Source organism: Vigna umbellata, chromosome 3 (genome assembly GCF_029865625.1).
Source record: "Vigna umbellata cultivar VRB3 chromosome 3, Vumbellata_1.0, whole genome shotgun sequence".
NCBI lineage: Eukaryota > Viridiplantae > Streptophyta > Magnoliopsida > Fabales > Fabaceae > Vigna > Vigna umbellata.
Window position 1 is genome coordinate 42,060,102 of NC_142167.1, and position 26,999 is coordinate 42,087,100.

The 26,999-nt window shown below is 31.6% G+C and overlaps 3 protein-coding genes across 3 annotated transcripts; all 3 read left to right on the forward strand.

Annotated features, from left to right (window-relative positions):
• Window positions 1-423: 423 nt before the first annotated feature.
• LOC148202522 (uncharacterized) lies at window positions 424-4,318 on the forward strand. The gene is made up of 13 exons (XM_088109635.1): window positions 424-435; window positions 533-636; window positions 751-853; window positions 1,041-1,164; window positions 1,258-1,307; window positions 1,453-1,527; window positions 1,622-2,350; window positions 2,411-2,471; window positions 2,588-2,781; window positions 2,880-3,161; window positions 3,337-3,537; window positions 3,623-3,711; window positions 3,913-4,318. Exons 1-13 carry the CDS (start codon window positions 424-426, stop codon window positions 4,127-4,129), a joined length of 2,241 nt encoding a protein of 746 aa, XP_087965761.1. The 3' UTR covers window positions 4,130-4,318.
• Window positions 4,319-8,920: 4,602 nt separating this feature from the next.
• Window positions 8,921-12,815, forward strand: LOC148202523 (uncharacterized). The gene is made up of 13 exons (XM_088109636.1): window positions 8,921-8,932; window positions 9,030-9,133; window positions 9,248-9,350; window positions 9,538-9,661; window positions 9,755-9,804; window positions 9,950-10,024; window positions 10,119-10,847; window positions 10,908-10,968; window positions 11,085-11,278; window positions 11,377-11,658; window positions 11,834-12,034; window positions 12,120-12,208; window positions 12,410-12,815. Exons 1-13 carry the CDS (start codon window positions 8,921-8,923, stop codon window positions 12,624-12,626), a joined length of 2,241 nt encoding a protein of 746 aa, XP_087965762.1. The 3' UTR covers window positions 12,627-12,815.
• A 1,860-nt stretch (window positions 12,816-14,675) lies between these two features.
• Window positions 14,676-26,247, forward strand: LOC148202524 (uncharacterized). The gene is made up of 14 exons (XM_088109637.1): window positions 14,676-14,785; window positions 22,303-22,354; window positions 22,452-22,555; window positions 22,670-22,772; window positions 22,960-23,083; window positions 23,177-23,226; window positions 23,372-23,446; window positions 23,541-24,278; window positions 24,339-24,399; window positions 24,516-24,709; window positions 24,809-25,090; window positions 25,266-25,466; window positions 25,552-25,640; window positions 25,842-26,247. Exons 1-14 carry the CDS (start codon window positions 14,676-14,678, stop codon window positions 26,056-26,058), a joined length of 2,400 nt encoding a protein of 799 aa, XP_087965763.1. The 3' UTR covers window positions 26,059-26,247.
• The last annotated feature ends 752 nt before the right edge of the window (window positions 26,248-26,999 follow it).

Below are 26,999 nucleotides of genomic sequence, written 5' to 3' on the forward strand. Positions count from 1 at the left end.
TTGTGATCCTTGAGAGTGTAGATAAAGCCTTAGTATTGGCTAAGGTAATTTGTTACGTTGATTTGTTATGTTGTTGATTTGTTAAGGTCTTGAATTTAATTTTTCTAGGTGATATAATTGGTTTTTCAAGATTTTGCTGGGTGATGATTACTGTTAAGACTTATAAAAGAAACTTTTGTGAATAAATGTGATGGATGATGTAGTAGCAGTTGCCGCCTTTTGTTTTGGCCGAAATATCGGCATAAACAGTATTTAAACCCATGCTTAGAGGGGTTAAGAATTGAAGCGTGGTTGGGAAATTTCAGTGGGTATTTGCACTAGTGAGACGTGATCCAGAAGTTTATCTGGTATTTGTAAGTGAGTATTGGGTTGGATTGGCTTAGCCATCCAAATACCATATTGCTTTTGATGAATGCTGATGCCATGAGTAATTGCGTATGCTAAGACTGTTGTAGAAAATACTAGACATTTCACATTATAAATGTTCCACCCATTCCTGTTTTCTAATGCATTTTATTTTATGGCTTTTCAGGGATATAGAGTACCTTTTGCCTGTGTTATTATGGACACCAACACCAAGATGAAAACTCTAAGATGGAAATTGCCAGAGTTTCGTAAACGTTTTATGAAACAATGGTAAGATGCATACCAATACCAGAATATTATTGTAATTTCTCGTGTTACATTCAATTATTTTAGCCCTGTCTTGTGTGTCACGTTAACTGATTATCAAGTTGTTAATTGTTGTAGCTTGGAAGGTGTAGTGAATCAAAGTGATGGACCTTCGACATCTGGGCTTGTTCGACAACTGCAAAGATTTGAGCTGAAACTGAATGGTGCTGCGGACAATGAGGTATATATTTTGGGATTGTGGGAACAAAGTTACAATTTTTGTTATCCGTAAAGAATTCACTTTCAAATTGATAATTTCTTCATTGCATCTCATTGTCAACAAATTTATGTATTCTAATTCCATGTGAAGAATTCGTTTTGAAAAGTATAATAGTCTTATCGAGTTCGTGATCTGCATCTATTTGCAGGCTGAGTACTGTCATTGGTTATCTAAAAAGACAAAGGAACTATTTTCACAACCACCAATGAATGCTGAATCCAAACCTTGTCTCTCAAACTCTAATGCCTCAGGGGAAGTCTTCCCTGCTCAAGGTATTGAGATGTGCAAGGCTTGTTCTCTTTGATGCTCCCAACATGTGTGATTTTTTCTAGCTTTAATGATCATGTTTACCTATTCTATTTCAGAAACTGGAAAATCTGCAGATACGGATTGGAAGGAGCAGGTTTACCAAGAGGTAATGAAGAAGTTGTTTCTCTTCACTTTCTTTTCCTTCTACCTTGATATTGAATGCATATTCCATCATTTTTTTAAAATTTTCTAACGTGCACTGCAAAAGATATACATTTTTTGTAACTGTATATTGGTCCTTTTAATTGCAGATTCAAAAGATGAATAGTGCCTATTTTTCAAAAGTTTATGTCTCTTATCTAGAGATGAATAAGGCGCTTCAACAGGTTGGTGATTGATTCAAGCAAACTATGATCCTAGATTTACACATTTTTTTTCTTGTTACCACTAATCTTTTATATTTATGTTAAATTTCTTCAGCTTGCGTCTTTTCCTCAAGGATCAAATACAGATCTTTTGGAAAAACTGATGAAGAAAATGAAACAAACAGGATGTGTTTTGGCACTCTTCAAATTGAAGAAATGCCAAATAACCACCGATACCAAGAAGATTCTAGATGAAGCAGAAAAGTTTGTAGAATCTAATTTTTCCCCAAAGAATGTTTCTTCCCATCATCAAGGTCCATCACATTCTAGTATTTCTCCATTGAAAATAATTGAAACGAAACCATCACAAGGAACACAGAACTACTATATGAGGAAGGATGTTTCTGGGGAAAACAAGCCCTGCTTAAAAGAGAAGCAAGTGAAAATAATGGAAACGAAACCATCAACTCAAGTATTGGGAACACAGAATTTTCATATATGGAAGGATGTTTCTCAGCAAACCAAGCCGCAGCAAGCGAAAATAACAGAAACGAAATCATCAGCTCAAGTATTGGGAGCACAGAATTTTTATATATGGAAGGATGTTTCTCAGCAAACCAAGCCGCAGCAAGAAAAAATAATAGAAACGAATCCACCAACTCAAGTATTGGAAACACAGAATTTTCAAATATGGAAGGATGTTTCTCAGCAAATCAAGCCGCAGCAAGAGAAAATAATAGAAACGAATCCATTACCCCAACCATTGGGAACACAGAATTCCTGTATATGGAAGGATGTCTCTCATCAAAACAAGCCATGCTTAAAGGAGCAGCAATTAAAAATAGTAGAAGCGAAACCATCAACACAACAATTGGGACCACAGAACTCTAGTATTTTGAAGCAGCAAGTGGAAAAACAATATAGCAATTTCCCACAGCATGTAGATCAAGTGTCTATCATGAAAGGTACATCTATTAATTCAGGTTTTTTTTTAATCAGTTAGGGTTGTACATTTTTATGCTATATTTTCCATGTTATATGTGCTTACTGGCAAATGTTTTTTACAATTTTTCAAACTCAGGTCCTGACAATGCCGTACAGAAGCAAGCCCAAGGTTCAGAGAAAGCAAGTGAAGCATTGAGGGTCAGTGTAAACAGTCTGGAGACTTCAGCTTCACCCTTGAACGAAAACTGCAATGAGCTTAAAGAATTTTCTGATAAATCTATGCTGAATTTTGATGAGCCAAGTGATGAAGTGAAGCGCATTCTTAAAGTGGTTGGTCTAAAACTTGTGGTTTCCATGCTTCTTATTTGCATTTCTTTAAATCATAAAAAGTGGTTGTCCTAAATTCTATTATTGTGATATACTTCTAGTTAGCCGTCATATCACCTGAAGCATTGAGCGCATCAGTTAATGAAATGAGAGACGCAGTCTATTTGAATGATGTGATGGCAACTTCAGAGTTCTTAGATGAACCACGAGAGATGGTTCAACAACAAAACCAACCGGACCTCATTGCACAAACTGAGAAAAGTGAGGCATTTTCACAACCTGGTAGGAAAAGGTCTCGAAGCCACAGTTTCAAGCAGTTGTCTGATGCTGAGGAACCTGACTGGACTTCAGTCGCATATAAAAAAAAGAAGCCAAGAATTTTGGTAATATACCTTCATTCTAGTTTTTTTCCACTAATTTTTTTTTCACAAATGCACTCTACTGAATAATAATATATCATTATTTTGTTTAGTAAATTCTGCAACTCTAAATGCACTACTTAGGTATCTGTTTCTTAATTTCTGCATTCCCTAACATTAGCATTGGTAACTCTAGCAGGAAAATTCTTGTCTTTTAGAAGAATTAAAGGAGATCAACCATCGATTGGTAGACAGTGTGATTGTTGTTGGAGAAAATGTCAGCTTTCTTAAAGCGCCGGGAGTAGCGGCTGAGGATAGTGAAGGGTTGGTTATCGAATTCCTTTTCAATGCAGTATCGTTCAATATGAACGTAGAATCTCATACTTTTGCAGATAAAAAGGTGAATACTTTATATTCTGTTATGAACTTTGCACACATTGATTTGTTGTGTTCTGTTACATTAACCATGAATATTTGTGATGCAGTCAATAATCAAACCATTAAGGTTGTTCGTTCCTACAAATTATCCAACTTCTTTGCCTGTTATTGTAGACAAAGAGCTGTCAGAAGTCAGGTTAGATATTAAGATGATTTTCTTCTGTTTATATTCTTAAGCAGTTATTCATTAAGTCATGTTTGTAAAATTATGACTATGAAACTATTTGAATGTCAGAAATATTGGATCCTATAAATATTAAGTTTCATATTTCACCAACAAGAATTTTATCTCGATAGTTTAAATCTCCCTTGATTCCTTTTTATTCAACTTCAACAGTACTGAATGCCATAAAGACCTATCAACAATAGCAAAATCAAAGCTGATTCGCTTTCTGAGATGCTTGGATCGGACATGGTCACTTGAGGATATAGCAATGTCATGGGAACGTTGTGCCAGAGAAACAGTTCTTGAGTGTGCAAAAACCTTTGGAGGAGAAACTTTTAGCTCAATATATGGAGAGTGGGAAAATTATCGAACTCAAGTCATGGCTTGAATAGATCAATCATATACTTTTTTTTTTTTGCAAGGCATGTCTTCAACAGCTCCACAGTAGAATATAGCTTTAGAGTCAAGTTGATACAAAACAATCAGTTTTGTCCGAATTTGATAATATATATATACAAATTTTTTGACTGATTATTTCTGATAAACTCTTCCTTCAATTACTTTTTTTGCATTCACAAGATTCAAATAGCATAAAATCTTGCTTTAATATAAGATGCAGTCCGGTACCACTCAGTCTAATACACAACTTTTCAAAGAAATTTTCTAAAAATCAATTGGTATATATATGGAAGATATTTGTTGTTTATAATTGCCAACAAGACTTAGGAGCCAAGACTAATTTATTAGAAGATTTAAAGTTTAAATAATTTGCCTATGGATGTCTTTCAAAGACAGTGTGCAAACCAACACATTTTAAAATAATTTTGTTAACATTCTAATAATAGTTAGTTAGTAGGGATGGGAGTCTATATAAGAGGGTGAGGAACTCTTGTAAGAGTTTGGTTTTTGTTAATTCATTTACATAGACAGGACATTTTATATCCTTTGGAGGGGAGTACTCCCTTGGAGGTTTGGTGTGTACATTGTTACAGAAGAAATATACAGTTTTCTTTCTTCTTTTACTCTATGTGAGAAGAGTTAGATAGTTTCCTGTTCAAGAAACCTAGCAATTTTTTTTCACAAATTACTTCAAGTTAAACATATGTAAGTAAAAGGATTGTTAATAAATTTTACTTACAAATTGAAAATAAATGGGCAAATAATTTGATGTTCTTTTTACCAACTCATTTATTGATAGAAAATTCATCCATAATAATAATTATAAATTTTCAACAAATTTTATTAATGAATTTTAAGACAAATGTTATCCAATAGACAAATCTATCCGTAATAAAAGATATAAATTATTTATAAAATTTACCAATAGATAAATTATTCATCAAAAACCGAAAATTGATTTCTAATGTTGATTTAGATTGCTCAGAAATATTTCTAGATATTTGAATAATTAATTGTTATATTATTTCTGTAAATGTAGTTCTTTTTCATAATTATTGAGAAATAACTTATTATCAGAGGAATTTGAAATTTAAACATCAAGAAATTTAAACATCAAGATATTTGAAATTTAAACATCAAGTAACTTCATATGTGCTTTGTTGTGGTTGTATTTTACTTTTGGTATGACATAAATTTTAATAATTATGTGTATTATTGGTGTCTTGCAATTATATTTTGATATTGTGAAGGTCTAGAAAATAGAACATTAGAAGTGATAGGATGTTCTAAATAATGAGACTTTAATCTTATTCTAATATTAAAAGTTAAAAAATATAAATAAAAGTTTAGTTTGCGAATTTTATTATCTAAAACATATCATCTCTATGTGTTCTCTCAAAGCTAGTGCAAATTTGTTGTGTTGTTTGAAATAATTTAAAATGAATTCAATGCATGTTTATTTGGATTTGGGAATGATTTATTGTAATATGACTGTGAATATGTATGACTTGCGATGTGAGAAGGATTTCAAGGAAAATTTATTGTAATGGTTTTATTTAGTGTATGTAGGGATTCCATATTCGGGACCATCCTGTCACTTTAATAACCATCTAGTCTCAAGTAAAGAAGGGTGGGGTATGTCTTGAACAGTAGCAGGAGATCCTTAGTTTAGTTGTTTTTCCTTGGCCATAGATTTTTGACGGATTAACTTTGTCTATGGCAGCTTGAGTAAACAAGTTGTCCCACCATACACAAGTGTTGGACTCCTAGAGTCAGACATCAATACATGTATCCGGATAGTGAAGTCCAAAGATAATGTTGATATGCTTAGAATTTGTTTGATTTTATTTGTGTTTAATTGTGATATTTATAACTCAATTTTATGGATGATTCTTTGGTAAAATTAAATTACCCTTTTGTCTTTGTTTGGTTGTGTGATTGTGTTTCTCATCAATCTATCATGACTTTTTCATTGTGTATTCTCATTGGGTGAGCTAACAACTCACTAAGCAAGTGCCAAAACTCATTATATCATGTGATATCTTGAGATAATTTTTAAATTTGTAAATATATATAGTATATAACAATAATCAAATATATCTTTTAAAATAAATTAAACCATTTAAATATAAGTAACAAACCATTTTATCTTTTAATTAAAATATTTAACCAAATTTATATATTTCTCTAAATTATTAAAATTTCTACAATCTCACGTTAAAGTTTATTACTATCCCTACAATTCATACATGTATAATATTTTAAATGAGCTTGGATGTAAATAATTTTACAAACTATTTTTTTTATATTTGGATTTAATATTATATAATAAAATAAAGACATTCTTATTTTGTAAGTGTATATAAATTTGTTTCCTTTAATTTTATCATTTAAGTATCTACTTCTTAAACTTAAATAACTAGTCATAATAAAAAAAAAATCATCTGCATCATTAAATAATTATCTATATTAAAATGATAAAATTGATTTATCTTTAAAATTATCTTTTCACAAAAGATATTTTATAATTTAATAATACTCTATATTTTAATAATAATAAATATTTTCACAAAAGATATGTTATGTAATATATCGCTTTGGGGGGCACGGTTGCATAAGAGACGTGACACACCATATTGCATGCTTTACAAATTACAGAACTGTTATTTCACTCTATGTCAATAGTCCATTAACAAAGGTATGATTTTTGAATTTAATTTTACTAGGTGATATAAGTTCTTGATTTTTCAAGATTTTGCTGGATGATAATTAATGTTAAGGGTTATAAGTGGATTGGTATTATGTGTTGTGATCATAGAATAGGGTACTTTGGCATGGTTGTATTTTAGGTTTTATGTCACAATTATATTCTGTTTGTAATGGTTGACATCCTAAGAAATTTTTGTGAATAAATGTGATTGATGATGTAATAGCAGTTGCCATCACATAGTTTTTTGTTTTGGCCAAATATCAGCATAAACAGTGTTTAAACCCATGCTTAGAAGGGTTAAGAATGAATGATGTAGTCGGTTCAGATGTTGTATAGTGCGAAAAATGGAATAAGAGAATTGGAGAATTTATGATTGTTTGAAAAAACTATTTTATATAGAGTTTTACTTTATAATTAATTTGGAGTTTCGGTTCATTTTTCTTCAATTGTACATACTTATTGATTTTGGACGTTCGCAACGATATTATGATTTTAAAAATTTTTAATTTTCAATCGTAATTGTGGCATCCTTGGATGTGACTTTTTTGTATCAGAGTCAGATTTTTGAAAAAACTTTTAGGACTTTTGATGAGTGAGTTCGTCTAACTTTTGTTGTAAGACTTTAAGGCATGCATAAGTGTATGATTGTATGGAATGCATGTGTATGTATATGTATGACTGTGTGGATTGCATGTGTATATATGAACGTGTGGATTGGTTTTAAGACTTTTGTGAAGGAATCTAATGTTGTATACGATTTGGTAATCCATGTGTGAATTGTTATAGAACTAATTCAATTTATTGTGAATCTATGTAGTTTGTTGTTTGCACAATGAGAATATATGTAGAGTCTTTCTTGCTATCTATAGTTGTGAATAGATTGTAGTTTTTTTAAAAAATTATTGTTGTTATTGTATCATGAAAATTTGTAATTTTTTTTGGAGAGTATTTCAAGTTTTGAATGGTGTATGTTTCCTTATAAGTGCAATTTTCGGGGTAAAAAATTCTTTAGAGAAGAGATCTTAGAAATAAGGTAGTCTTGTAACTTTGGTGTTTTTGTTCAGAGGTTAGTGTTATTTAGTGCACACCTTTTATTTTAGAACATGATTGCTAAGTTATAGAAAAGAAAATGCCTTTTACCTTTTATTAATTAGCTGCAACAAGTTAAAATAGGGGGTGTAAAGAGAAAAAGAATACAAATTAAACAATGTGGGAATATAATAAAAAGATATTATATAAATATATTACTCCTTATGGGCCTTTATTATAAATAGAGTTATGGGCCTTTATTATAAATAGAGTTATGTGTATATTCCACATAAGAAAAATTAATCTCATATATAGTTGTCATTATATTAAACACCTCCTAAATATCAATGTGGGAATATAATAAAAAGATATTATATAAATATATTACTCCTTATGGGCCTTTATTATAAATAGAGTTATGGGCCTTTATTATAAATAGAGTTATGTGTATATTCCACATAAGAAAAATTAATATCATATATAGTTGTCATTATATTAGACACCTCCTAAATATATAGAAATTCTGGCTATTAGGAAAATAAAGAGAGAGAGAGAAACGTTCTTAGAAAGAAGAAAAGGATTGACCGTACAAAAAACCTTAGTGCAAAGGGAGATTTCTTGTGATCCTTGAGAGTGTAGATAAAGCCTTAGTATTGGCTAAGGTAATTTGTTACGTTGATTTGTTATGTTGTTGATTTGTTAAGGTCTTGAATTTAATTTTTCTAGGTGATATAATTGGTTTTTCAAGATTTTGCTGGGTGATGATTACTGTTAAGACTTATAAAAGAAACTTTTGTGAATAAATGTGATGGATGATGTAGTAGCAGTTGCCGCCTTTTGTTTTGGCCGAAATATCGGCATAAACAGTATTTAAACCCATGCTTAGAGGGGTTAAGAATTGAAGCGTGGTTGGGAAATTTCAGTGGGTATTTGCACTAGTGAGACGTGATCCAGAAGTTTATCTGGTATTTGTAAGTGAGTATTGGGTTGGATTGGCTTAGCCATCCAAATACCATATTGCTTTTGATGAATGCTGATGCCATGAGTAATTGCGTATGCTAAGACTGTTGTAGAAAATACTAGACATTTCACATTATAAATGTTCCACCCATTCCTGTTTTCTAATGCATTTTATTTTATGGCTTTTCAGGGATATAGAGTACCTTTTGCCTGTGTTATTATGGACACCAACACCAAGATGAAAACTCTAAGATGGAAATTGCCAGAGTTTCGTAAACGTTTTATGAAACAATGGTAAGATGCATACCAATACCAGAATATTATTGTAATTTCTCGTGTTACATTCAATTATTTTAGCCCTGTCTTGTGTGTCACGTTAACTGATTATCAAGTTGTTAATTGTTGTAGCTTGGAAGGTGTAGTGAATCAAAGTGATGGACCTTCGACATCTGGGCTTGTTCGACAACTGCAAAGATTTGAGCTGAAACTGAATGGTGCTGCGGACAATGAGGTATATATTTTGGGATTGTGGGAACAAAGTTACAATTTTTGTTATCCGTAAAGAATTCACTTTCAAATTGATAATTTCTTCATTGCATCTCATTGTCAACAAATTTATGTATTCTAATTCCATGTGAAGAATTCGTTTTGAAAAGTATAATAGTCTTATCGAGTTCGTGATCTGCATCTATTTGCAGGCTGAGTACTGTCATTGGTTATCTAAAAAGACAAAGGAACTATTTTCACAACCACCAATGAATGCTGAATCCAAACCTTGTCTCTCAAACTCTAATGCCTCAGGGGAAGTCTTCCCTGCTCAAGGTATTGAGATGTGCAAGGCTTGTTCTCTTTGATGCTCCCAACATGTGTGATTTTTTCTAGCTTTAATGATCATGTTTACCTATTCTATTTCAGAAACTGGAAAATCTGCAGATACGGATTGGAAGGAGCAGGTTTACCAAGAGGTAATGAAGAAGTTGTTTCTCTTCACTTTCTTTTCCTTCTACCTTGATATTGAATGCATATTCCATCATTTTTTTAAAATTTTCTAACGTGCACTGCAAAAGATATACATTTTTTGTAACTGTATATTGGTCCTTTTAATTGCAGATTCAAAAGATGAATAGTGCCTATTTTTCAAAAGTTTATGTCTCTTATCTAGAGATGAATAAGGCGCTTCAACAGGTTGGTGATTGATTCAAGCAAACTATGATCCTAGATTTACACATTTTTTTTCTTGTTACCACTAATCTTTTATATTTATGTTAAATTTCTTCAGCTTGCGTCTTTTCCTCAAGGATCAAATACAGATCTTTTGGAAAAACTGATGAAGAAAATGAAACAAACAGGATGTGTTTTGGCACTCTTCAAATTGAAGAAATGCCAAATAACCACCGATACCAAGAAGATTCTAGATGAAGCAGAAAAGTTTGTAGAATCTAATTTTTCCCCAAAGAATGTTTCTTCCCATCATCAAGGTCCATCACATTCTAGTATTTCTCCATTGAAAATAATTGAAACGAAACCATCACAAGGAACACAGAACTACTATATGAGGAAGGATGTTTCTGGGGAAAACAAGCCCTGCTTAAAAGAGAAGCAAGTGAAAATAATGGAAACGAAACCATCAACTCAAGTATTGGGAACACAGAATTTTCATATATGGAAGGATGTTTCTCAGCAAACCAAGCCGCAGCAAGCGAAAATAACAGAAACGAAATCATCAGCTCAAGTATTGGGAGCACAGAATTTTTATATATGGAAGGATGTTTCTCAGCAAACCAAGCCGCAGCAAGAAAAAATAATAGAAACGAATCCACCAACTCAAGTATTGGAAACACAGAATTTTCAAATATGGAAGGATGTTTCTCAGCAAATCAAGCCGCAGCAAGAGAAAATAATAGAAACGAATCCATTACCCCAACCATTGGGAACACAGAATTCCTGTATATGGAAGGATGTCTCTCATCAAAACAAGCCATGCTTAAAGGAGCAGCAATTAAAAATAGTAGAAGCGAAACCATCAACACAACAATTGGGACCACAGAACTCTAGTATTTTGAAGCAGCAAGTGGAAAAACAATATAGCAATTTCCCACAGCATGTAGATCAAGTGTCTATCATGAAAGGTACATCTATTAATTCAGGTTTTTTTTTAATCAGTTAGGGTTGTACATTTTTATGCTATATTTTCCATGTTATATGTGCTTACTGGCAAATGTTTTTTACAATTTTTCAAACTCAGGTCCTGACAATGCCGTACAGAAGCAAGCCCAAGGTTCAGAGAAAGCAAGTGAAGCATTGAGGGTCAGTGTAAACAGTCTGGAGACTTCAGCTTCACCCTTGAACGAAAACTGCAATGAGCTTAAAGAATTTTCTGATAAATCTATGCTGAATTTTGATGAGCCAAGTGATGAAGTGAAGCGCATTCTTAAAGTGGTTGGTCTAAAACTTGTGGTTTCCATGCTTCTTATTTGCATTTCTTTAAATCATAAAAAGTGGTTGTCCTAAATTCTATTATTGTGATATACTTCTAGTTAGCCGTCATATCACCTGAAGCATTGAGCGCATCAGTTAATGAAATGAGAGACGCAGTCTATTTGAATGATGTGATGGCAACTTCAGAGTTCTTAGATGAACCACGAGAGATGGTTCAACAACAAAACCAACCGGACCTCATTGCACAAACTGAGAAAAGTGAGGCATTTTCACAACCTGGTAGGAAAAGGTCTCGAAGCCACAGTTTCAAGCAGTTGTCTGATGCTGAGGAACCTGACTGGACTTCAGTCGCATATAAAAAAAAGAAGCCAAGAATTTTGGTAATATACCTTCATTCTAGTTTTTTTCCACTAATTTTTTTTTCACAAATGCACTCTACTGAATAATAATATATCATTATTTTGTTTAGTAAATTCTGCAACTCTAAATGCACTACTTAGGTATCTGTTTCTTAATTTCTGCATTCCCTAACATTAGCATTGGTAACTCTAGCAGGAAAATTCTTGTCTTTTAGAAGAATTAAAGGAGATCAACCATCGATTGGTAGACAGTGTGATTGTTGTTGGAGAAAATGTCAGCTTTCTTAAAGCGCCGGGAGTAGCGGCTGAGGATAGTGAAGGGTTGGTTATCGAATTCCTTTTCAATGCAGTATCGTTCAATATGAACGTAGAATCTCATACTTTTGCAGATAAAAAGGTGAATACTTTATATTCTGTTATGAACTTTGCACACATTGATTTGTTGTGTTCTGTTACATTAACCATGAATATTTGTGATGCAGTCAATAATCAAACCATTAAGGTTGTTCGTTCCTACAAATTATCCAACTTCTTTGCCTGTTATTGTAGACAAAGAGCTGTCAGAAGTCAGGTTAGATATTAAGATGATTTTCTTCTGTTTATATTCTTAAGCAGTTATTCATTAAGTCATGTTTGTAAAATTATGACTATGAAACTATTTGAATGTCAGAAATATTGGATCCTATAAATATTAAGTTTCATATTTCACCAACAAGAATTTTATCTCGATAGTTTAAATCTCCCTTGATTCCTTTTTATTCAACTTCAACAGTACTGAATGCCATAAAGACCTATCAACAATAGCAAAATCAAAGCTGATTCGCTTTCTGAGATGCTTGGATCGGACATGGTCACTTGAGGATATAGCAATGTCATGGGAACGTTGTGCCAGAGAAACAGTTCTTGAGTGTGCAAAAACCTTTGGAGGAGAAACTTTTAGCTCAATATATGGAGAGTGGGAAAATTATCGAACTCAAGTCATGGCTTGAATAGATCAATCATATACTTTTTTTTTTTTGCAAGGCATGTCTTCAACAGCTCCACAGTAGAATATAGCTTTAGAGTCAAGTTGATACAAAACAATCAGTTTTGTCCGAATTTGATAATATATATATACAAATTTTTTGACTGATTATTTCTGATAAACTCTTCCTTCAATTACTTTTTTTGCATTCACAAGATTCAAATAGCATAAAATCTTGCTTTAATATAAGATGCAGTCCGGTACCACTCAGTCTAATACACAACTTTTCAAAGAAATTTTCTAAAAATCAATTGGTATATATATGGAAGATATTTGTTGTTTATAATTGCCAACAAGACTTAGGAGCCAAGACTAATTTATTAGAAGATTTAAAGTTTAAATAATTTGCCTATGGATGTCTTTCAAAGACAGTGTGCAAACCAACACATTTTAAAATAATTTTGTTAACATTCTAATAATAGTTAGTTAGTAGGGATGGGAGTCTATATAAGAGGGTGAGGAACTCTTGTAAGAGTTTGGTTTTTGTTAATTCATTTACATAGACAGGACATTTTATATCCTTTGGAGGGGAGTACTCCCTTGGAGGTTTGGTGTGTACATTGTTACAGAAGAAATATACAGTTTTCTTTCTTCTTTTACTCTATGTGAGAAGAGTTAGATAGTTTCCTGTTCAAGAAACCTAGCAATTTTTTTTCACAAATTACTTCAAGTTAAACATATGTAAGTAAAAGGATTGTTAATAAATTTTACTTACAAATTGAAAATAAATGGGCAAATAATTTGATGTTCTTTTTACCAACTCATTTATTGATAGAAAATTCATCCATAATAATAATTATAAATTTTCAACAAATTTTATTAATGAATTTTAAGACAAATGTTATCCAATAGACAAATCTATCCGTAATAAAAGATATAAATTATTTATAAAATTTACCAATAGATAAATTATTCATCAAAAACCGAAAATTGATTTCTAATGTTGATTTAGATTGCTCAGAAATATTTCTAGATATTTGAATAATTAATTGTTATATTATTTCTGTAAATGTAGTTCTTTTTCATAATTATTGAGAAATAACTTATTATCAGAGGAATTTGAAATTTAAACATCAAGAAATTTAAACATCAAGATATTTGAAATTTAAACATCAAGTAACTTCATATGTGCTTTGTTGTGGTTGTATTTTACTTTTGGTATGACATGAGTGTAGTAAATGAAAGAGTAGTCTTTCGTAAGGAAGAAAACTACACATGTGTTTTAGTGTGATGTATAGGCGACATGAGAAAACTTGAGATCATCCTAACTCTATTTGTTGGAATTATGTAGATGAAAATAATTAGTTGAGAAGGTTAAGGGAGGTTCATATTTAGAGTAATCGCAATAGTCATACTTAAGAGAGATTTAAATTTACCCTAGGTGAGGAATGTTAAGGTGAGAGTCACGAGAATGTTCCTAACCGAACGGTGGACTTTAGGAGTTCACTTAAAACATTTCCTAGGTCAAGAATGCTAAGGTGAAAGTTACGAGAATGTTCCTCACCAAGCGGTAGACTCTAGGAATTCACTTAGAATGTTCCCTAGGATAGGAATGCAAAGGTGAGAGTTACGAGAACATTACTCACCGAGCGGTGGACTCGAAGAGTTCACTTAGAACGTTCCCTAGGTTAGGAATGCTAAGGTGATAGTTACGAGAACGTTACTCACCGAGCGGTGGACTCTAGGAGTTCGCTTAGAACGTTCTCTAGGTCAATAATGCCAAGGTGCTCATAATGAATTTTTTGTCGACGTCCTTTACTTGTCGAATGGACCGATTGTATCGGTCCATAAATCCATCAGGATTTCATCTTTTCTTTGTTTAATTCTTGTTAGCTCCATATAAGTAAGGTTTTGGGCTCTATTGGAAGCAAACTATTGTTCAAACAAATTTCTTAGCATACCAAAACCGTCTATGGTACGAGGGCGAAGGGAATGAAACCACGTTAGGGCTTCTCCTTTAAGTGATAGGGAGAATACCATGCGCCAAACAAAGTCATTAAGCGAATATATCGCCATGGCGTCCACAAATGATCTCAGATGCTCCTTCGGATCCCCCAATTTATCGTACTTGTCAATCGTTGGAGGCATCTTCTCTGGCTCTTCCATAATGGCCACTGTGAACGGGTGAAGCAACCGGCCCGACCAGCATTAGTTGGGCGAACCAAACTAGTCCTGGAAGTGTTCTCCTCTTGAGCAGCTCCCTCGGGTTCAGTTTGAGCAAGCTCCACTGTAGGAACATGAGCAAGCACCACCGGCTGCTGATTTGATTGTTCCCTCTACCCCACAACACACTCCGCTCGCAAGGTTGCAATCTCTGCCTGCATGGCTTACATTTGCCTCTACATCTCCTCCACTAAGGCCAAAGGGTCTGGTTGTCCTGCCATCCTTATGGTCTCAACTAGGTTTCTTCTGCTATCCTCGGCCCCACGGTGGGCGTCAAAATGTTTCTGTTGGATTGGGACAAGGACGGATCCTACTCAACTCTCCTATATGGACGAACATTTGCTCATTTCTTCCGTTCTGGATGATCGATCGGTTTAAGGGGGGTGACCTGCAGAAGGTACTTTGACGCTCAAGTCAGATATCTATTTTCTGAAGGTCTAAAGTAATCAAATTATAGAAAGTGTATCTTACTCGAAATTAGACCTCTACTTGTTTACAAAAATAAGACCTATTAATTTACCTCTTAATGTCACATTAATCACTCATCAATAACAATTACCATATTAATTACGTTTTAACTATACTCAACTGCTTTTGTGCCCGATCGGTTCCGAAGTTCTTTTTCGTACCTTAATCGGTCGGTTCATTCGACTCAAACACGTAGTAACATTTGATCCGTCAGCTCTCACCCTATAGTAACACATGTCATTGACACAACTACTTCAATTATTAATTAATCTCCTTATTGGTGTCTTATAAAGCCTCTAATAGAGATTGTCAAGCTATCAATCAAGATATTATTCAATTGTAGAAGGAATTCTTCCAACATGTTTTGATTATTTTGTTTTATGCTTGATATGTTTGCTAAATCATATGGTAGTTAGTTGTCTATAGAGAAGAATTTGCTTATGATCTTTAGTTATTCTTGATTCATTTATTTCCTTAATTATGGATAATCTATTTGAATCAATTTCACAAGTCAAAAGAGATAATGCTTTATGAAACTTATTCAAGTAGTAGAGAGAGAAATAGAACAATAATACTAATTAAATTCAAAATTATGTAGCTTCTTTCGTTAATTATAAATTATGCACCATTACAATAGCTAATATATGTTGTGTGCTGAGCCTTTTCACAAGTTATCATAGACAAAGTTATGGAGCTAGCTTATAAGAAAAAATTGAAAATAAAGTTGTTCTAATTTTTTCTTGTTTCTCTATTCAATGAGTTGATTATTAGTAGAATGTGGATGTTGTTACAAGTTAACTAACAATAAAATTAAGCTATTTAACATATTATTTCCAACATATTTTCATAGAAAATTCCAAGAGCTAAATGTTTGCAATTGTATTGTTGATTTTTTTTCTTTTATAGGATACCAAGTTAAATGAGAAAGACAATTTTCTCAGCACATTCGTTAAATGAATTAAGACATCAGATTCTTTTGATTTCAAGTATAATGAAATAGCAGTTTTAGAGTTATAATTATCTTTTTCAAAAGATTGTTTACTTTGAAATTTGTAAAACTTGTAACCTACATCCAAGAAGGAGAAATATGCATTTAAATTGTCATTAGTTTTTACTCTTAAAACAATGTGAGATTATTGGATATTTTTTAGGTCCTAAATCCGTTGAGATAATATCATTAATGTATCTAACGTATTGTCCATTATAAGGTCTGGATCTATTATCAATATTTTGTTTTTAAAAAATATTTTAATATCAACATCCGTCAACGGATATGGGTATCCGTTGAAGGCTCAACGAATATTTTCCTTAATCATTTTAATTTTTTTATAGTTATTCATAAAATATATTTTAACGTTTCAGTTAATTAATTTATTATTTTATAAAGTTTTCAATTTTTATTTTTGAAATGAATTGTTTAAGTTTTATATATTTAAATGAAGTACATATTTGATATATTTAAACTTTTCAAATTTATTGAATTAAATATTATTATATTGAATGTTAACCGTTAGTAAACCTTTTTGAAATTACTTATGTAATTTTATTTAATTTAATTTTTTTATAGTTAATAAATTATGAAATTAATTTTTAAATTTTTTTAGAATTAATTAGCGTAATTGTTTATTTTATTTAATTTTATTGAAGTTAATAAATTAATTATTATTAGTTTAATTTTTTTAATTTGAATTTTTTTTTATAGTTTACTAATTATATTTTAAACAATATTTTATGTGATTTTGCTTTATGTAATAATTTGACTTTTTAGACATGGCAAGAACACGCGGTGCATCATAAATTAGTTCTCGAGATGCGAGTTCTCGAGGAAAGAGTTATGCGCAGGGCGAAGCTAGGAGAAGACTTACCGTTTTTGCTCGGAGAAGCATGTAGTTTCTATTGAGATGATCATATTGCTGAGGAGCGAGCCTTTGAGGAGCAGACATATGAGGCCTATGAGACTCTTGTTCATTGAGGTCTCTGACGACGATGTTTATTAGAAGATATTTATTCTTAATGGCTTGCCAAGACTTAGGAGCAAAGACTAATTTATTAGAATATTTAAAGTTTTTACTTATGGATGTCTTTAAAATTCATTGATAATAACCAATATTAGTTGATAATTTACATTATTTTGACAAATTACTAAAGCTCGATCGTCAAATATATGTAAGTAAAATGACGGTTAATAAATTTTATTAACTGATTGAAAGTTAATCGGTGATTACAAATAACAAAAAATCTCTTTATAAATATTTGTAGAATTTTGTCCATTTACATTTTGGAGGGACTATCATTCGAGGAGCATTGGAAGCTAGACAGCAACAATCGAAGACTTTTTCATACTTATCCATTTTTTTATGTGTAATATTGACTTATTATATCTTTCATGGATGATTAAAAAAAATGTAAAATACCCTTATATATCATGGGTTTTGCTATCAGTTGGTACATTTTAGAATGTATATTTCCGTTGGTACATTTTAGAATGTATACCAGGTTTTAGTAGACAAAAGTACCCTTATATATCATTGATTCTAAGTTTTAAGGTTAAGGGTATTTTAATAATTTTCATTATAAAAACTAAAAAAAAACCGCATTACTCATGTCTCTCATTCCTTTCAACACTTTCTCTTTCATCTCTCTCACTCCAACCTTTTCTCTGTCATATCTACCGTGACTTAATTTAAAAATGAAATTTAATAATAATAAGGGAAAATATATGATACAGTTCTCCAATAAAAAATCAACATCAACATCATCAATTATTTTGTTATTAAAGTGAAAAATAAATGAACGGACAGTGCAAGAACAACACATTGCGATGTCGCGGGTTGTGTGTGGGTGAGGGAGAGTATGGAGATGAGAGAGAAACAAATTGGATAAGTGAGAAAGGTGGATTAGGGTTAGGCAAGTGTTTCTGATTTTTTCAATTGGAGTTACAGTAGGGATGATAAAGAAAAGGTTGGAGTGAGAGAGATGAAAGAGAAAGGGTTCACAGGAATGAGAGAGGTGGGTAAGGGTTTCAAGGTTGTTTTTTTAGAATGAAAATTATTAAAATACCCTTAACCTTATAAAAACTTAGAATACATGATATATATATATATATATATATATATATATATATATATATATATATATATATATATATATATATATAAGGGTGTTTTTGTCTACTAAAACCCGATACACATTGTTAAAATATACCAACTGAAAAACAATTGATGTTTGGAAAATAGTAACTTCAATTTTAGATTTTAAAGAAAATCGAAAATTGATTTTTAGTGTTGATTTAGATTGCTTAATCAGAAATATCTCTAGATATAGAATTTGAATAATTAATTGTTATATTATTTTTTGTAAATGGTGTTCTTTTTCATAATTATTGAGAAATAAGTTATTATTAGAGGAATTTGAAATTTAACCATCAAGAGATTCATAATTAGTTATATTAATAAATTTTAATAATTATGTGCATTATTGGTGTGTTGCAATTATATTTTGATATTGTGAAGGTCTAGAAAATAGAACATTAGAAGTGATAGGATGTTCTAAATAATGAGACTTTCTTATTCTAATATTAAAAGTTAAAAAATATTAATAAAACTTTAGTTTGCGAATTTTATTATCTAAAACATATCATCTCTCTGTGTTCTCTCAAAGCTAATGCAAATTTGTTGTGTTAAATTATTTTTGTGTTGTTTGAAATAATTTAAAATGAATTCAATGCATGTTTATTTGGAATTGGGAATGATTTATTGTAATATGACTGTGAATATGTATGACTTGCGATGTGAGAAGGATTTCAAGGAAAAGTTATTGTAATGGTTTTATTTAGTGTATGTAGGGATTCCGTATTCGAGACCATCCTGTCACTTTAATAACCATCTAGTCTCAAGTAAAGAAGGGTGGGGTATGTCTTGAACAGTAGCAGGAGATCCTTAGTTTAGTTGTTTTTCCTTGGCCATAGATGTTTGACGGATTAACCTTGTCTATGGCAGCTTGAGTAAACAAGTTGTCCCACCACACACAAGTGTTGGACTCCTAGAGTCAGACATCAATACATGTATCCGGATAGTGAAGTCCAAAGATAATGTTGATATGCTTAGAATTTGTTTGATTTTATTTGTGTTTAATTGTGATATTTATAACTCAATTTTATGGATGATTCTTTGGTAAAACTAAATTACCCTTTTGTCTTTGTTTGGTTGTGTGATTGTGTTTCTCATCAATCTATCATGACTTTTTCATTATGTATTCTCATTGGGTGAGCTAACAACTCACTAAGCAAGTGCCAAAACTCATTATATCTGGTGATATCTTGAGATAATTTTTAAATTTGTAAATATATATAGTATATAACAATATTCAAACATATCTTTTAAAATAAATTAAACCATTTAAATATAAGTAACAAACCATTTTATCTTTTAATTAAAATATTTAACCAAATTTATATATTTCTCTAAATTATTAAAATTTCTACAATCTCACGTTAAAGTTTATTACTATCCCTACAATTCATACATGTATAATATTTTAAATGAGCTTGGATGTAAATAATTTTACAAACTATTTTTTTATATTTGGATCTAATATTATATAATAAAATAAAGACATTCTTATTTTGTAAGTGTATATAAATTTGTTTCCTTTAATTTTATCATTTAAGTATCTACTTCTTAAACTTAAATAACTAGTCATAATAAAAAAAATCATCTGCATCATTAAATAATTATCTATATTAAAATGATAAAATTGATTTATCTTTAAAATTATCTTTTCACAAAAGATATTTTATAATTTAATAATACTCTATATTTTAATAATAATAAATATTTTCACAAAAGATATGTTATGTAATATATCGCTTTGGGGGCACGGTTGCATAAGAGACGTGACACACCATATTGCATGCTTTACAAATTACAGAACTGTTATTTCACTCTGTGTCAATAGTCCATTAACAAAGGTATGGTTTTTGAATTTAATTTTACTAGGTGATATAAGTTCTTGATTTTTCAAGATTTTGCTGGGTGATAATTAATGTTAAGGGTTATAAGTGGATTGGTATTATGTGTTGTGATCATAGAATAGGGTACTTTGGCATGGTTGTATTTTAGGTTTTATGTCACAGTTATACTCTGTTTGTAATGGTTGACATCCTAAGAAATTTTTGTGAATAAATGTGATTGATGATGTAATAGCAGTTGCCATCACATAGCTTTTTGTTTTGGCCGAAATATCAGCATAAACAGTGTTTAAACCCATGCTTAGAAGGGTTAAGAATGAATGATGTAGTCCGTTCAGATGTTGTATAGTGCGAAAAATGGAATAAGAGAACTGGAGAATTTATGATTGTTTGAAAAAACTATTTTATATAGAGTTTTACTTTATAATTAATTTGGAGTTTTGGTTCATTTTTCTTGAATTGTACATACTTATTGATTTTGGATTTTCGCAACGATATTATGATTTTAAAAATTTTTAATTTTCAATCGTAATTGTGGCATCCTTGGATGTGACTTTTTTGTATCAGAGTCAGATTTTTGAAAAAACTTTTAGGACTTTTGATGAGTGAGTTCGTCTAACTTTTGTTGTAAGACTTTAAGGCATGCATAAGTGTATGATTGTATGGAATGCATGTGTATGTATATGTATGACTGTGTGGATTGCATGTGTATATATGAACGTGTGGATTGGTTTTAAGACTTTTGTGAAGGAATCTAATGTTGTATACGATTTGGTAATCCATGTGTGAATTGTTATAGAACTAATTCAATTTATTGTGAATCTATGTAGTTTGTTGTTTGCACAATGAGAATATATGTAGAGTCTTTCTTGCTATCTATAGTTGTGAATAGATTGTAGTTTTTTTAAAAAATTATTGTTGTTATTGTATCATGAAAATTTGTAATTTTTTTTGGAGAGTATTTCAAGTTTTGAATGGTGTATGTTTCCTTATAAGTGCAATTTTCGGGGTAAAAAATTCTTTAGAGAAGAGATCTTAGAAATAAGGTAGTCTTGTAACTTTGGTGTTTTTGTTCAGAGGTTAGTGTTATTTAGTGCACACCTTTTATTTTAGAACATGATTGCTAAGTTATAGAAAAGAAAATGCCTTTTACCTTTTATTAATTAGCTGCAACAAGTTAAAATAGGGGGTGTAAAGAGAAAAAGAATACAAATTAAACAATGTGGGAATATAATAAAAAGATATTATATAAATATATTACTCCTTATGGGCCTTTATTATAAATAGAGTTATGGGCCTTTATTATAAATAGAGTTATGTGTATATTCCACATAAGAAAAATTAATCTCATATATAGTTGTCATTATATTAAACACCTCCTAAATATCAATGTGGGAATATAATAAAAAGATATTATATAAATATATTACTCCTTATGGGCCTTTATTATAAATAGAGTTATGGGCCTTTATTATAAATAGAGTTATGTGTATATTCCACATAAGAAAAATTAATATCATATATAGTTGTCATTATATTAGACACCTCCTAAATATATAGAAATTCTGGCTATTAGGAAAATAAAGAGAGAGAGAAACGTTCTTAGAAAGAAGAAAAGGATTGACCGTACAAAAAACCTTAGTGCAAAGGGAGATTTCTTGTGATCCTTGAGAGTGTAGATAAAGCCTTAGTATTGGCTAAGGTAATTTGTTACGTTGATTTGTTATGTTGTTGATTTGTTAAGGTCTTGAATTTAATTTTTCTAGGTGATATAATTGGTTTTTCAAGATTTTGCTGGGTGATGATTACTGTTAAGACTTATAAAAGAAACTTTTGTGAATAAATGTGATGGATGATGTAGTAGCAGTTGCCGCCTTTTGTTTTGGCCGAAATATCGGCATAAACAGTATTTAAACCCATGCTTAGAGGGGTTAAGAATTGAAGCGTGGTTGGGAAATTTCAGTGGGTATTTGCACTAGTGAGACGTGATCCAGAAGTTTATCTGGTATTTGTAAGTGAGTATTGGGTTGGATTGGCTTAGCCATCCAAATACCATATTGCTTTTGATGAATGCTGATGCCATGAGTAATTGCGTATGCTAAGACTGTTGTAGAAAATACTAGACATTTCACATTATAAATGTTCCACCCATTCCTGTTTTCTAATGCATTTTATTTTATGGCTTTTCAGGGATATAGAGTAACTTTTGCCTGTGTTATTATGGACACCAACACCAAGATGAAAACTCTAAGATGGAAATTGCCAGAGTTTCGTAAACGTTTTATGAAACAATGGTAAGATGCATACCAATACCAGAATATTATTGTAATTTCTCGTGTTACATTCAATTATTTTAGCCCTGTCTTGTGTGTCACGTTAACTGATTATCAAGTTGTTAATTGTTGTAGCTTGGAAGGTGTAGTGAATCAAAGTGATGGACCTTCGACATCTGGGCTTGTTCGACAACTGCAAAGATTTGAGCTGAAACTGAATGGTGCTGCGGACAATGAGGTATATATTTTGGGATTGTGGGAACAAAGTTACAATTTTTGTTATCCGTAAAGAATTCACTTTCAAATTGATAATTTCTTCATTGCATCTCATTGTCAACAAATTTATGTATTCTAATTCCATGTGAAGAATTCGTTTTGAAAAGTATAATAGTCTTATCGAGTTCGTGATCTGCATCTATTTGCAGGCTGAGTACTGTCATTGGTTATCTAAAAAGACAAAGGAACTATTTTCACAACCACCAATGAATGCTGAATCCAAACCTTGTCTCTCAAACTCTAATGCCTCAGGGGAAGTCTTCCCTGCTCAAGGTATTGAGATGTGCAAGGCTTGTTCTCTTTGATGCTCCCAACATGTGTGATTTTTTCTAGCTTTAATGATCATGTTTACCTATTCTATTTCAGAAACTGGAAAATCTGCAGATACGGATTGGAAGGAGCAGGTTTACCAAGAGGTAATGAAGAAGTTGTTTCTCTTCACTTTCTTTTCCTTCTACCTTGATATTGAATGCATATTCCATCATTTTTTTAAAATTTTCTAACGTGCACTGCAAAAGATATACATTTTTTGTAACTGTATATTGGTCCTTTTAATTGCAGATTCAAAAGATGAATAGTGCCTATTTTTCAAAAGTTTATGTCTCTTATCTAGAGATGAATAAGGCGCTTCAACAGGTTGGTGATTGATTCAAGCAAACTATGATCCTAGATTTACACATTTTTTTTCTTGTTACCACTAATCTTTTATATTTATGTTAAATTTCTTCAGCTTGCGTCTTTTCCTCAAGGATCAAATACAGATCTTTTGGAAAAACTGATGAAGAAAATGAAACAAACAGGATGTGTTTTGGCACTCTTCAAATTGAAGAAATGCCAAATAACCACCGATACCAAGAAGATTCTAGATGAAGCAGAAAAGTTTGTAGAATCTAATTTTTCCCCAAAGAATGTTTCTTCCCATCATCAAGGTCCATCACATTCTAGTATTTCTCCATTGAAAATAATTGAAACGAAACCATCACAACAAGCATGGGGAACACAGAACTACTATATGAGGAAGGATGTTTCTGGGGAAAACAAGCCCTGCTTAAAAGAGAAGCAAGTGAAAATAATGGAAACGAAACCATCAACTCAAGTATTGGGAACACAGAATTTTCATATATGGAAGGATGTTTCTCAGCAAACCAAGCCGCAGCAAGCGAAAATAACAGAAACGAAATCATCAGCTCAAGTATTGGGAGCACAGAATTTTTATATATGGAAGGATGTTTCTCAGCAAACCAAGCCGCAGCAAGAAAAAATAATAGAAACGAATCCACCAACTCAAGTATTGGAAACACAGAATTTTCAAATATGGAAGGATGTTTCTCAGCAAATCAAGCCGCAGCAAGAGAAAATAATAGAAACGAATCCATTACCCCAACCATTGGGAACACAGAATTCCTGTATATGGAAGGATGTCTCTCATCAAAACAAGCCATGCTTAAAGGAGCAGCAATTAAAAATAGTAGAAGCGAAACCATCAACACAACAATTGGGACCACAGAACTCTAGTATATTGAAGCAGCAAGTGGAAAAACAATATAGCAATTTCCCACAGCATGTAGATCAAGTGTCTATCATGAAAGGTACATCTATTAATTCAGGTTTTTTTTTAATCAGTTAGGGTTGTACATTTTTATGCTATATTTTCCATGTTATATGTGCTTACTGGCAAATGTTTTTTACAATTTTTCAAACTCAGGTCCTGACAATGCCGTACAGAAGCAAGCCCAAGGTTCAGAGAAAGCAAGTGAAGCATTGAGGGTCAGTGTAAACAGTCTGGAGACATCAGCTTCACCCTTGACCGAAAACTACAATGAGCTTAAAGAATTTTCTGATAAATCTACGCTGAATTTTGATGAGCCAAGTGATGAAGTGAAGCGCATTCTTAAAGTGGTTGGTCTAAAACTTGTGGTTTCCATGCTTCTTATTTGCATTTCTTTAAATCATAAAAAGTGGTTGTCCTAAATTCTATTATTGTGATATACTTTCTAGTTAGCCGTCATATCACCTGAAGCATTGAGCGCATCAGTTAATGAAATGAGAGACGCAGTCTATTTGAATGATGTGATGGCAACTTCAGAGTTCTTAGATGAACCACGAGAGATGGTTCAACAACAAAACCAACCGGACCTCATTGCACAAACTGAGAAAAGTGAGGCATTTTCACAACCTGGTAGGAAAAGGTCTCGAAGCCACAGTTTCAAGCAGTTGTCTGATGCTGAGGAACCTGACTGGACTTCAGTCGCATATAAAAAAAAGAAGCCAAGAATTTTGGTAATATACCTTCATTCTAGTTTTTTTCCACTAATTTTTTTTTCACAAATGCACTCTACTGAATAATAATATATCATTATTTTGTTTAGTAAATTCTGCAACTCTAAATGCACTACTTAGGTATCTGTTTCTTAATTTCTGCATTCCCTAACATTAGCATTGGTAACTCTAGCAGGAAAATTCTTGTCTTTTAGAAGAATTAAAGGAGATCAACCATCGATTGGTAGACAGTGTGATTGTTGTTGGAGAAAATGTCAGCTTTCTTAAAGCGCCGGGAGTAGCGGCTGAGGATAGTGAAGGGTTGGTTATCGAATTCCTTTTCAATGCAGTATCGTTCAATATGAACGTAGAATCTCATACTTTTGCAGATAAAAAGGTGAATACTTTATATTCTGTTATGAACTTTGCACACATTGATTTGTTGTGTTCTGTTACATTAACCATGAATATTTGTGATGCAGTCAATAATCAAACCATTAAGGTTGTTCGTTCCTACAAATTATCCAACTTCTTTGCCTGTTATTGTAGACAAAGAGCTGTCAGAAGTCAGGTTAGATATTAAGATGATTTTCTTCTGTTTATATTCTTAAGCAGTTATTCATTAAGTCATGTTTGTAAAATTATGACTATGAAACTATTTGAATGTCAGAAATATTGGATCCTATAAATATTAAGTTTCATATTTCACCAACAAGAATTTTATCTCGATAGTTTAAATCTCCCTTGATTCCTTTTTATTCAACTTCAACAGTACTGAATGCCATAAAGACCTATCAACAATAGCAAAATCAAAGCTGATTCGCTTTCTGAGATGCTTGGATCGGACATGGTCACTTGAGGATATAGCAATGTCATGGGAACGTTGTGCCAGAGAAACAGTTCTTGAGTGTGCAAAAACCTTTGGAGGAGAAACTTTTAGCTCAATATATGGAGAGTGGGAAAATTATCGAACTCAAGTCATGGCTTGAATAGATCAATCATATACTTTTTTTTTTTTGCAAGGCATGTCTTCAACAGCTCCACAGTAGAATATAGCTTTAGAGTCAAGTTGATACAAAACAATCAGTTTTGTCCGAATTTGATAATATATATATACAAATTTTTTGACTGATTATTTCTGATAAACTCTTCCTTCAATTACTTTTTTTGCATTCACAAGATTCAAATAGCATAAAATCTTGCTTTAATATAAGATGCAGTCCGGTACCACTCAGTCTAATACACAACTTTTCAAAGAAATTTTCTAAAAATCAATTGGTATATATATGGAAGATATTTGTTGTTTATAATTGCCAACAAGACTTAGGAGCCAAGACTAATTTATTAGAAGATTTAAAGTTTAAATAATTTGCCTATGGATGTCTTTCAAAGACAGTGTGCAAACCAACACATTTTAAAATAATTTTGTTAACATTCTAATAATAGTTAGTTAGTAGGGATGGGAGTCTATATAAGAGGGTGAGGAACTCTTGTAAGAGTTTGGTTTTTGTTAATTCATTTACATAGACAGGACATTTTATATCCTTTGGAGGGGAGTACTCCCTTGGAGGTTTGGTGTGTACATTGTTACAGAAGAAATATACAGTTTTCTTTCTTCTTTTACTCTATGTGAGAAGAGTTAGATAGTTTCCTGTTCAAGAAACCTAGCAATTTTTTTTCACAAATTACTTCAAGTTAAACATATGTAAGTAAAAGGATTGTTAATAAATTTTACTTACAAATTGAAAATAAATGGGCAAATAATTTGATGTTCTTTTTACCAACTCATTTATTGATAGAAAATTCATCCATAATAATAATTATAAATTTTCAACAAATTTTATTAATGAATTTTAAGACAAATGTTATCCAATAGACAAATCTATCCGTAATAAAAGATATAAATTATTTATAAAATTTACCAATAGAT